The following is a 13,200-nucleotide window of genomic DNA, read 5'->3' as shown; positions in this document are numbered from 1 at the left end:
TAATTAAAACTGAAAGTCAATGGGATCCCCAGGGCTAAGATCAGGAAGCTTTAGCATTAGCCAGACACTGATAAGAATCAGAGCAAATACATAAACACATACATACACACATAAAAACATACATACATACAGTAGCCACCAAATGTATTTATATCCTTGAAGTGTAACAAAATGTTGATTGTAGTGTACACTTTCTGTCTATACAAATAAGTACAAAATAAATAATGCATGTATGTATTGTATGTATTTGTAGCATATCAAAAATAGTTAAATATATATATATCTAAATACACCATGTTCAAATGTAGTCATACACTGTAAATGCATTGAAAATAAATAGCTTAAATGTAACCCTGCCACACCCTTTTACTCATTTAGTAGTTGAAAAAATATCAAGAAAGTTATAGAAGCTTCTGAAAGATTCATCTTGATTGTCATTGGGTATAAGAAGGAGGAACGGATGCAATCCAGGCAGTTCCATCCATCAGCTGGTGAAAGTCTGATAATTGTTTGAAGTTGTCAGGAAAAAGGTTATCAATCTCCGCAACTCTGGTGACGGCTATAAAACATCTAATAAGATGAACTCTCCAGTATCGACCGGAACTTCTATCATCAAGACCTTTGAGGCTAATAGGTCGGATGTTACCCTAACAAGAAGAAAACACAAGATGGTTTTACCAAAAAATGTGGTTTACGGGTCTAATAACAATCCTTACATAGCACTTTTCTATCTAAGACATTCAAAGCACTTTACAAGTTAGGAGTCACACCTCCACCACCACCAATGTATAGCACCCACCTGGATGATGTAACACCAGCCATAATGCTTCAGTACACTCACCACAAATCAGCTACTCAGTGGGGAGGTGGGCAGAGAGATTAATGCAAATGATATTGGGGAATAGATTAGGGCCATAGTTGGAAATTTGGGCAGGACACCGGGGTAATACCCATACTCTTTTCAAGAAATAAGCTGGGATTTTTAATGACCACAGAGAGTCAGGACCTTGGTTTTACATCACATCCAAAGGACAGCACTTATTCACAGCACAGTAGACCCATTACTGTATTGGGGCACTGTGATCCACCCCATACTGGTCTCACCAACACCTCCTCCAGCAGTAACCTTAGCTTTCCTAGTCTCCCATTCAAATACCGGCCAGGCCCAAACCTGCTTAGCTTCAGTGGATTGCTAGTGTTGAGCTGCAGGATGGTATTGCTACTGGCTAACTCAAACTCAGGATTGAGGATCTTCAAGAAGCTCACAGGATACAATTTATCCAAGACTATGCCCCACCCTAAACCAATATTTAAGGTAATACATAAGAACATAAGAAAGTTTACAAACGAGAGGAGGCCATTCGACCCATCATGCTCATTTGGTGTCCTTTAATAACTAAGTGATCCAGTCTATTTTAAATGTTCCCAAATTTTCAGCTTCTACCACATCGCTGGGGAGTTTGTTCCAGATTGTGACGACTCTCTGTGTGAAGAAGTGTCTCCTGTTTTCTGTCTTGAATGCCTTGAAGCCCAATTTCCATTTGTGTCCCCGGGTCCATGTGTCCCTGCTGATCTGGAAAAGCTCCTCTGGTTTGATGTGGTCGATGCCTTTCATGATTTTGAAGACTTGAATCAAGTCCCCACGTAGTCTCCTCTGTTCCAGGGTGAAAAGGTTCAGTTCCTCAGTCTATCAGTAGGACATTCCCTTCAGACCTGGAATAAGTCTGGTTGCTCTCCTCTGAACTGCCTCTAGAGCAGCGATATCTTTCTTGAAGTGTGGAGCCCAGAACTGTCCACAGTATCCAGATGAGCTCTAACTAGTGCATTGTACAGTCTGAACATCACTGCCCTTGTTCTCAGTTCTACACTTTTGACAATATACCCTAACATCGTGTTTACCTTTTTTATTGCTTCCCCACATTGTTTGGATGGAGAAAGTGAGGAGTCCACGTATATGCATTTCTCATGCGTTACTTTATCTAGTTCTATTCCTCCCATAGTGTAATTATAGTGGACATTTTTGTTACCTGCATGTAATACCTTGCACTTGTCCACATTGAATTTCATCTGCCAGGTGTCGGCCCACAACTGAATATTATCTAAGTCCCTTTGAATAACCTGTGCTGCCGAGATCGTATCTGCTGAGCCACCTATTTTAGTATCATCTGCAAATTTGTCAAGTTTGCTAACTATCCCAGAGTCCAGATCATTGATATAGATTAGAAAAAGCAAAGGCCCTAGTACTGATCCCTGTGGAACTCCACTAACAACCTCACTCCAGTTAGAGGCAACTCCTCTAATTGACACCCTCTGCTTCCTATACATCAACCAGTTCATAATCCATTTACTTACATTACCCTGAATGCCTGCAGCTTGTAATTTGAGGATCAGTCTTTGGTGTGGAACCTTATCAAAAGCTTTCTGAAAATCGAAGTATATCATATCATATGCTTTCACATGATCTACAACTGCAGTTGCATGTTTAAAAATAATCTAATAAATTAGTAAGATATGATCTACCTCGTATATACCCATGTTGACTATCTCCAAGAATATGGTTTTCATTAAGATGCTCTTCTATCTTCTGTCTAATAATATTTTCCAACATTTTACAAGTAATGCTGGTGACACTGATTGGTCTGTAATTTCCTGGCTCAGTTTTGTCCCCTTTCTTGAGGATTGGTATGACATTTGCTGTCTTCCAGTCAGTTGGCACATCCCCTGTTCTAAGTGTCATTTGGAATATTTGAGTTAGCGGCCTATACATAATTTCCCTCATTTCTTTAAGTACTGTTGAAAATATACCATCTGGCCCAGGTGATTGGTTTGTTTTTAATTCTGCTAGTCCCTTTAGTACCTCCTCCTCATTTATCCTGATCTCTCTTAGGGTTTGACTGGACTGATTGTCAACCTGTGGCATGTCATCTGTTTTTTTTCCTTTTGTAAAAACCTCTGTGAAAAATTCATTTAGAACATTTGCCACATCTTGTTAGTTTTCCAAGATACTTCAATTTTTGCCCTTTATCTGTTTCACTTCCTCCTTTATTGACCTCTTGCTGTTGTAGTAAGAAAAAAGCTCTTTGTATTAGTTTTAGCTCCAAGAGCTATGTTTCTTTCTATTTCCCTCTTTGCTTTCCTGATCCCTTTCATAAGATCTCCTTGCAGTTCTACATATTCTTTGTATTTTGTTTTGTCTCTATCCCTTTTGTATGCGCTATACAACATTTTCTTTCTCTTTATATGTTTTTGCATAGTTCTATTAAACCATTTTGGCTAGTGTTTTTTGGTCCCCAATTTGCTAAGTTTTGGTATAAATTGCTCCAGAGCCTCAAGTAATATATTGTTAAAATATAACCATCCTTTTTCAACTGAATCTGTATCCAATGTGCTCCAGTCTAACTCTTCTAAGTGCCGCCTCATACCTTCAAGGTTTGCTTTTCTAAAATTGTACACCATTGTTTTAGACTTCGTCCTTGTTATTTGAAAGAATATCTCAAAGCTAACCATGTTGTGATCACAGTTTGCCATTGGTTCTCTAACTAGTGTCCCTCTGACTCTATCTTGGTCATTTGAAAAGATCAAGTCAATGCATGCGCTCTCTCTGGTTGGTTCCCTGACAAATTGAGTTACAAAGCAGTCATTTACCATCTCAAGCATTTCTGCTTCTGCTTCTGTAGTCCCAACTGGGCTTTTCCAGTCTATGTTTGGGAAATCCCCCATTATAACAGCCACATCCTTGCCACATGCAGTACATTGTATAATGCAGTAAGTAATGTTTCCGTCACTCCTACAACATCATAGTCACACGCCAGCACTGCGGCTTCCAGGTCTAACATCTTGTTCCTTATACTCCTGGCATTGAGGTACAAACATTTCAGGACTTTCCTACTAGTAGTTTCCCTTGGTTTTCTTTCCTTAGTGGAACATATCCCATTGTCAGAGCTCCTTGCACCCCTTGTTCCCTATTTTAAAATTAATGTTCTTTGTTGGCCATCTCATTGTGCAGATCTCAAACTGATAGAAAATATGCTGTATGAACTGGAAAAAGCAGTTCACAAGTGGAAGTGATGAATATCCCTCCAGAGAATTTGATTAACTTAATCAAAAGCTACTGGAAGCACCTCCTTCTTGTTATCATAGCCAGAGGAGGATTAACAAAATACTGATTGAGAAGGCATTAATTAAATTTGAACATTGCATATCTAGGAATATATGTAACTATTTTTGACGAATATGCTTTTGATGCACATTGTATTCATAGCTGTACACCTGCTTTTGTCTGCTCAGCCTTTACTTACATTTCATTAAGGGTATGAAGAAGTCCACAAATATACTTGGAGTACTATATATATATATATATATATATATATATATATATATATATATATATATTTATATAAATATATCAATCACCATCACCATCAGCCTATATTGTTCCACTGCTGGATGAAGGCCTCCCCAAGAGGTTTCCAACTGGTTCTATGTATAACTTATCTTTTTCATGTCACACCTGTAAAGTTTATGATTTAATCTTCCCATCTACTATGTGGTCATCTTCCATGTCTCTTTTCATCTATTGGTATCAATTATATAGCCTTCTTTGTCCTTCTTTCATCTGTTCTTCTTGCAGTGTGTCCAGCCCACTGCAATTTTCATTTTTCCATGATAATTTGGTTTGTTCTTGGATCCATTAATTTAATTTTATATTTTTTCTTGTTATTCCAAACATATATCTTTCCATACTTCTTTGCATCATCCACAGTTTCTGTATCATTCTTGCATTCATTAATCAGGTTTCACAGCTTTAAGTGAGCACTTACAAGTGGGTAGATTTCCTTTCAACAGCATGCTGTTTCTTCCAAACGCACTCCATCCCATTTTTACCCTTTTGAGTTCTGCACTCATTTATTGTCGAAGGTAAGCATAGGCCTACATTTTTACTTTGTTGAGTATCTGTTTATGTGCTTCACCAAATGAGCACCTTGGGTTGAATAGCCTCCTCTCGTTTGTAAACTTTCTTATGTTCTTATATTCTAGTTATTTTAGATTTAACAAAGCTGTTAAACAGCTGTTGACTTTTGTTTTAGGTTCATTTTAAGTCCAGTTGTATTGCTTGCATCTTGAGAATCCTTGAAATATAAAACTTTTGACCAGTAGTGTGTGTATATATGTATATATATATATATATATATATATATATATATATATATACACGATCAGCCGTAACATTATGACCAGTGGGTGGGATATATTAGGCAGCAAGTGAACATTTTGTCCTCAAAGTTGATGTGTTAGAAGCAGGAAAAATGGGCAAGCGTAAGGATCTGAGCAACTTTGACAAGGGCCAAATTGTGATGGCTAGACGACTGGGTCAGAGCATCTCCAAAACTGCAGCTCTTGTGGGGTGTTCCCGGTCTGCAGTGGTCAGTACCTATCAAAAGTGGTCCAAGGAATGAAAAGTGGTGAACCGGCAACAGGGTCATGGGCGGCCAAGGCTCATTGATGCACGTGGGGAGTGAAGGCTGGCCCGTGTGGTCCGATCCAACAGACGAGCTACTGTAGCTCAAATTGCTGAAAAAGTGAATGCTGGTTCTGATAGAAAGGTGTCAGAACACACAGTGCATCAGTTTGTTGCGTATGGGGCTGCGTAGCCGCAGACCAGTCAGGGTGCCCATGCTGACCCCTGTCTACTGCCGAAAGCGCCTACAAAGGGCACGTCAGAACTGGACCACGGAGCAATGGAAGAAGGTGGCCTGATCTGATGAATCACGAGTTCAAGGTGTTGACTTGGCCTCCAAATTCCCCAGATCTCAATCCAATCGAGCATCTGTGGGATGTGCTGGACAAACAAGTCTGATTCATGAAGGCCCCACCTCGCAACTTACAGGACTTAAAGGATCTGCTGCTAACGTCTTGGTGCCAGATACCACAGCACACCTTCAGAGGTTTAGTGGAGTCCATGCCTCGAGGGGTCAGGGCTGTTTTGGTGGCAAAAGGGGCACCTACACAATATTAGGCATTTGGTCATAATGTTATGGCTGATCGGTGTATGTACTAAAGGCTACTTTATTGTTTTCTTTTCTTTGTTTGTTATTGTTGTTGCTGTTGTTTGTGTGCAATCAAACCCCCAAGAATGTTAGCTTTATCTATGTTTTTTTATGCTTAGTTAGAGGTCTGTGGAATAACCAATTAAACTAGATATGACCAATTTTGTGGGAAGCAAATCTAAGAAACCTGTATGTCAATCAATAAAGCCGTCTCATTCTCTGGTATGTTAATATATAAAAACGGACAATAAACCCTTTACACCTATCTGATTATTATTGGTCTGATGAGCTTTGAGACAGCTCCTCTTGCTGCCTCTTTGTCTGTGTAATTTATGAATACATGCTTTTATGAAGATTTTAGACCACAAGGGAACTTCAAGGAACCTTGCCCAATGGATTTTTATTGACTTAGACCAATGCGTTCTGACTTCTCCTGGATCTGTATTTAACATGCTGAATATTTAAACAGTTTATTAGGTACTAGGAGGTTAGAAGTCACTATTGTTTTTAATATGCTGCAAATTGTACACATTATCAGGAGAAAAAGAATGACAACAAAACACAGTTTCAAACATTGATTGTGAAGCAACTGGTGAGGAAATGTACCTCAAGAGACTAGCATCATTCCCTCCAGGGCTAGATGAATCAGCAGAAGCTATATATAACACTTTTCATGATAAGTATATTTGTTAACCATGATGAGCTGGATAAAACAATGTTTCCCACATGTCAAGATTAATAAAGCATTAAACAATTATTACATTATTTGAATGCATTTAGCACATTTGGAAATTTAGTAACCTAATATAATTTAGAAAAAATAAAATAAAGAAACAAAATGATCAATGAGCCAATCAGGAACTACAGGCAAATGTATTAATTAATTAATTTGCCAGTCTCTTTACACATCACAGATGGATCCAAACACCTGCTAAGAGAGAATATGAATATGCACTTCTTGTGTTATTTTCACGTAACACCTTATTTGTTTTTCTTTCTTTAATTTTACTGATTAAACTACATTGTGAATTTAAGCAAACTTTTTTTAAGTAATTTATCACATAAAAGTAACATCCTTGATTTAACTCCTAAATATATGTAACATTAAAAGAAGAAAAAAGGGGGATGCTTATCTTTAAAGCTCAACTAAAGAGTATCTTACTAAAAAGAAACATACATACTAGCCACTAGAAATCCTCAATGGTATCAAGATCTGATGCAATTCCTTAGCAATCTTGCGTTCTGAAGCTCAATATTTAATGATATAAGAAATACAAGATGTTCCGTACCTTTGGCAAAAGGACCGCTTGAGGCACTGCAAACTTGCCTTCTAGGGCTACGTGGTTGTGTCATTGTGACGTGTATATTCACACACACACACACACACATTTGTTTAACAATATTATGTTTTGGAGCTCTGATTTCAATTATTAATAAATAATAGTAATAAATTCTCCCTGCAGAAGTATCGCTGAAGACATTCCCATTTCATTGCCTCAACTCATCTCATGTGAGTTCACACTAGAATAGTCCAGCAGCACATTTTAGACCTATCCCCCTGAAACAACCTTCTCTCTCTCTAAAAAGTGATATAAGCTTTATACTAATAAGTATGTAGATGCTGGATACTGCTTTAGTGCAAGTATATTACCTTGCTGCTTTCACTTAAACCTCTGACATGTAGGATCCTGCATGAATAATTGCTTACCTTATAGCTTATTGATTGCTCAATGAACAAATCAAACCATGTTTATCTGTCCAAACATGATTGTATATTTTAATTATGTTAATCGTCTTAGGCTTATTTTATAATAATAATAATAATAATAATAATAATAATAATAATAATAATAATAATAAATTAATTTGAACATTTATTAAACTTCACTGAAGTGGAGTATTACTGGATCTCTACATTTCTAACAATTACAGATACAACAAACATGAGACTTAAGGATACAGTGACATGTGTATTTATTTCATATTTTGTTTACTAATATAAAGTTTCTAGTGTTGCATTTATTCAGTCACACAGATCAAATTGAAATTGATTACTCAGTGTCTAGAGACATTCTGGATATTTTCCAGTGGTGCTCAATCACATTCAAGCTGTTGCCTTATATTTCAGCATACAAAAGGGACTTTGTTTTGAGTAAACATAAAAACTATTGATTTCTGTGGCAGGTCTGACAGGAGGTAGACATGGTCTCTGTTGAGTTACATTGCACTTATTAGAAAACATATAGCTAGACATAAAAGAAAATGTTTTTTTCTGTTTTACTTCCAACCTTATGAAAGACTGAAAAAGGTCAAATGCCTGGAAGTATATGTAATGGTTTCTAAGACTACAATAAGCTTGAAAATATTTATTTGTCTAAGAAGTTAAGTTCTTTATACCCTTCATGTACAGAACTCAAATTGGAGTCATTGGAGTGCTAAAAAAACAATGCTGTTTCAATGAGCTGCAAAATTACAACATTGTACATCAGCTAGTGCATATACTGATATACACATTGACCTTTAAACTGATACAATTAAAGAAAATGGTAAAGACGTAATTCAGTATGGCATGGGTTAAATGTATATCCATTAGGATTTTGTCTTCAGTGAAAGTCAATTATCCCTCCAAGGCACAGAGTATTACAATCTAACATATTGCAAGTTTTTGCAGAACAACAAAAAAAAGTTTCACAATAAGGCTGCTTCTACATTCACAGATACACGCTGGCATTCAAAATAAATAGGGCCATCTGTAGAAATGAGTTGCTAACAAATTACGGCAACCTTTTATCTATATGAAGTGTGAACCCATACTGCATATGTAATTATCGCACTTTGTATTTCTCTTATATTTTGTAAGTCACCCTGGATAAGGGCATCTGCTAAGAAATAAATAATAATAATAATAATAATTATTATTATTATTATTATTATTATTATTATTATTATTATTATTATATGTACATACTTGGGAAATGCCAGTGTTTCTGGCAAGTGTGTATATATTAAGACCCTTGGTTTGAGAAGGAGTATTACAAAACATACCAGCATTACACATTTGTGAGGTTCTGATTTATGCTCAGAAGATCCTATTCATTTTAAAATTCTGACAGGACAGCAAGTTATTTTAACCCATAATTATGAAATTACTATGTCTGTTTACTTGTTAATTAATCGGACCATTATGAACCTACAAAAATACAGCAGTGTATGATGTAGCTACAGTGCACTATATTTTGAGGCTGGGAATTATCACGACCTTGTTTATTGTGTACTAGTTCAATTACTTTCTCTCAGTTTGGCAAAAGAATACAGAGGAGTGTACATTGACAAACAAGGACCAAAAGACGAAGATATATATATATAGTCAGTGACATGACAATAAATGAATCTCTCCAAATGTATCTTACCTGTGCTGTCATCGTACACCACTGTGACAGTTTTCCATTTGAAGAAGTGGACCAAGTCCAGGATGGCTCGGCTGAGAGATGAGAAATCGGGGTAAAGGCTGACGTAGAAGGAGTCCCTGTTGTCTGATACTTGGTGTTTCCATTTTGTCTGAATGTGAGGAACTCCCAGTGCGTTGCAGATGGACTGCACTGCGTTGGCTGAGGAGCTGTGTGAAGGACCGAAGATGGCAGCCACCCCGAGAGACAGCTGATCACAGGCTGAAGAGGAGATAGAATTCTGTCAATGATGAGAGAAGAAAAGGCAAATGTGCTAGCAGGTACTGTTCAAATCAAGTAAATTATTTGCTAAACTCTGTCTCAATCCTGCTAATCAAACTATGCATAATACAAATATAAACTTTAAAATGCAATTTGAGAAGAAGAAATTACATTAACAGCACAGTACCAGTTAGAAACATAATAATAATAACAGGTGGGAGACAGCTCCTAAATCAAACAGAACAGGAGGCCTACATTTACCATGTCCTGCACTTAAGCAAATACCTGCATGGGGACAGATGTAAAATGCATAACTCAATAATTACATTATTACAGTTCAATGTAAGGATTCCACTTCAGAGATAGGAGTTCCTGACATTTTATAATGTATTGTCGAAGCAATAATCATTATCATCATCATCATCATCACAGTAACTACTAATAAATACTATTAATACTACTATTAAAGCAATAGTAAGGGCTGAAATAAATGGCAATTATCTGACATCAGGACATACAGGAAAAAGTGCTGGCTGGATTCAGACACCAGTAGCTACAGTGCAACAATAATGTTGTGTATTATTTTGACAACTTACATAGTTTACAAGAGTACAACATAATAAATAAGCAATAGGCTACTATATTTACAACATTATACTATACAGTACCATGGGGTAAGTAACTGAAGCCTTAAACGTCTGGCTTACACATATTGTATTCACAGCAAGGGGACAACTTATGAGTTACTATATAAATCAGTTCTAAGAAACATCTGCATGTTTCAGTACAGCCTACATCTGTGATAAAGAAATGTATTGTTATGAACATTATTTCAAGACAAAAAAATCTGAGTACATGACAAAACAGGTGATTGACTGATAAATATTTTATGCATTAGGAATGAACAAAATTAAAGATCCACAAGCTTGTTAATTACAATATAGTAGAATGGCATGACATGTTTTGAAAGCACATTAAAATCAGATATTAAAAATAAAGGTTGAAATTCAACCCACTTTACCTTTTCTTGAAGCTTCAAAACTGTCATAGATGTTTATCCTTTGGATGTCATACGTTAATGTTGTGTTTGGCAGTAGTGTTCTGTTCCTGTTAATTGTATTTAAAGCAAATTTAAACGCTAATTCCTCAGCTCCTGAAGGACCACTTTCAATGGATTCAAATATCCCCCCTGAAAAAAACAAATAACAAGTGTTAGTGCCTAATCTCTTCAAATATATAACTGATTGTATATTTATCAACCCACACAAAATAAGTATGTATTAATGGGATTTCCATCTGACTTGATTTTCAACATAATTTCAGATCATTTTGAGAATTAAATCATTGAGAAAGAATACAGCATACAGAATTCTCATTCTGTTTTCTTGTGCACTTTGTCATGACTATTTGAAGTGGTATGATTGACTGTATAAGAATGATAAAAACGTCATTTCCTACTCAGAGAAATTAGATTCCTCATTCAATGTGTTACTCCATTTTTATTTTGTGCAATGGCTTATTAAATATGGTGAATGTTTAAATTATTCTCAATTTCAATATATTTTATTTCACTTTATTTAGCTCCAATTTAGCATTTATGAGATGTATATCGCATTGCTATTATTAATATGGTATGTCTTCAACTGAGTTCAGTGAGTTTTATGGTTTAATTTAGTCCGCTGCATGAGGAACTACCAGGGTGTTGCTGTGATCAGTCGAAGTTCATTGCCATTGAGGATATTTTAATATGCAGCTGGGGACTCTACAGCAGAATGGGCTTCACTGTATTGGAACTTGTGCAATTATTTTGTCAAGTCCTAAAGATTAACCGCAGGATCATCGGTAGCTGCTGTCTATCTTTGATTGGTTTGCAATTGACTCAGTGACTCATCAATTTCAGTACTAATGTTGTAGGTGTTTGTTTTTGTTTTGTTTTGTTCTGGATTTTATTTTGGGAGGCTCTGCTCTTATTGTTGCTGTAATTACTTTGGAATTCCTGTATTATTATAATTGTTTGTATGCACATATTGAAAGTTTCATCAGCTGTACCATTCACATATATGCAAATAAAGACTACAAAAAGTCTACATTTTATTGCATCCATCCAGTGCTGACCATCTGTGCTGTAATGGACAATTGTATCATGTTTAGCCACTGAAGAATAGCAATGGATGTCTGATCACAGCAGCACACAAGTCCAGTCACATTTGCACTTGGTCAGCACATTGTTATTAGTATATTGCAATATGTAGCCGTTGCCATGCTGTGATAATAATATGTATGTTGCACACATCTCCTCTTAAAGGCTAAAAAAACAGGAACAACTGGAGGCAATAAGTGCGTGGTACACTTTATACTCATTATATCCCTGCCCTTGGGAGCTATCTATTTTGCATGTCGTAATGAGGTGCAGGTATTAATAAATGTCAGATAAATAGGATTTAATATAGTTGGGAGCCAGAATGTGGTAACCCTGTTTCCTACAGAGCCATCACATTTCAATAGTATGATTAATTACAGATGGGTAGAATATAGTTAAATAATGTGCTGTGCGTGCTGGATAAATAGCCATATGCAAAGACCAATGCCTCACAATAACAGTAAAAGGAGACCCTTTCCTGAAAGATCATATAAACTTGACATTCCAGTAAGCCCCATACATGTGCTGTGTTCACTTGTGTTACATGTGGCAGGTAGAACTGGTTCCAAGGATATGTAGGTATTTTAAAGATCACAGGTCAGGCACGACAGCTCTGATAACCATCAGGCATTGGTGCCAGATGAGAGGAGTGCAGCGCATGCACCTCAACAGAGCTTAATGCTACCCGGACACTGCTGTCATTAGTCCTGGGTCTCTACAAAGACAATGGTTTTATGAGACAGATTCATGTTCATGTGCAAATCCTTTTTGGCATACTACACTCAATACGCTTGTGAGTTGTGAACAAAGTGATGATAAATACTGTTTACATCTGCCATCACTGAAACAAAGAACAAAGGTTCAGAGCCTATAGGGAAAATAATACTTTGCTTACAATCACTGTAATTAAGCCGTGCAACTATGAAAGCCAAAGAAACAAAACCTTTTCACCATACAAAAATATTAAATTAAATAAATACCATAACTATACAACTACAAATGACAAACAAAAAAAGCATCATTCCCTTAATTGCCATTCCTGTGCCAAAAAACACATTAAAATACCTTAGCTAAATGAGCAAAGTGGGGGAAAAAATGGTGACCAAGGCATATTGTTATCATTATGCCATTCACATGTTTGAGACAATTCTGTTGCCCTGTTATGCTTGATTAATAATTCCTATTCTCTGAATGTTGTATTGATTATGCATTAACAGCTATGATTTATTTTAAAAAAGTAGCCCCAGGTGTCTGGTGAGGCTTTTAATCAGCTGTCTTTGATGGATTTAAAGCCGAATGCCGACAACTGAGCACTGAGGATAAGGCCATTTAATTCACCATTGTT

The 13,200-nt window shown here is 36.5% G+C and overlaps 1 protein-coding gene across 3 annotated transcripts in view; it reads right to left on the bottom strand.

Annotated features, from left to right (window-relative positions):
• grik2 (glutamate receptor, ionotropic, kainate 2) overlaps positions 1–13,200 on the bottom strand; it is a 186,995-nt gene that overhangs the window by 113,085 nt on the left and 60,710 nt on the right. For 2 of the 3 annotated variants that reach the window (XM_066701758.1, XM_066701767.1), the window contains 2 exons: positions 10,737–10,904; positions 9,458–9,715 (listed from right to left, as the gene is read on the bottom strand). In XM_066701758.1, the coding sequence (XP_066557855.1) occupies positions 9,458–9,715; positions 10,737–10,904 (426 nt within the window). Of the gene's footprint in view, positions 1–9,457; positions 9,735–10,736; positions 10,905–13,200 lie in introns of those variants that run through there. The other variant, XM_066701775.1, reaches the window with a different exon arrangement.

This window comes from Amia ocellicauda, chromosome 1, assembly GCF_036373705.1.
Source record: "Amia ocellicauda isolate fAmiCal2 chromosome 1, fAmiCal2.hap1, whole genome shotgun sequence".
In the NCBI taxonomy this organism is placed as follows: domain Eukaryota; kingdom Metazoa; phylum Chordata; class Actinopteri; order Amiiformes; family Amiidae; genus Amia; species Amia ocellicauda.
This window is presented reverse-complemented; position numbering and strand designations above follow the sequence as displayed.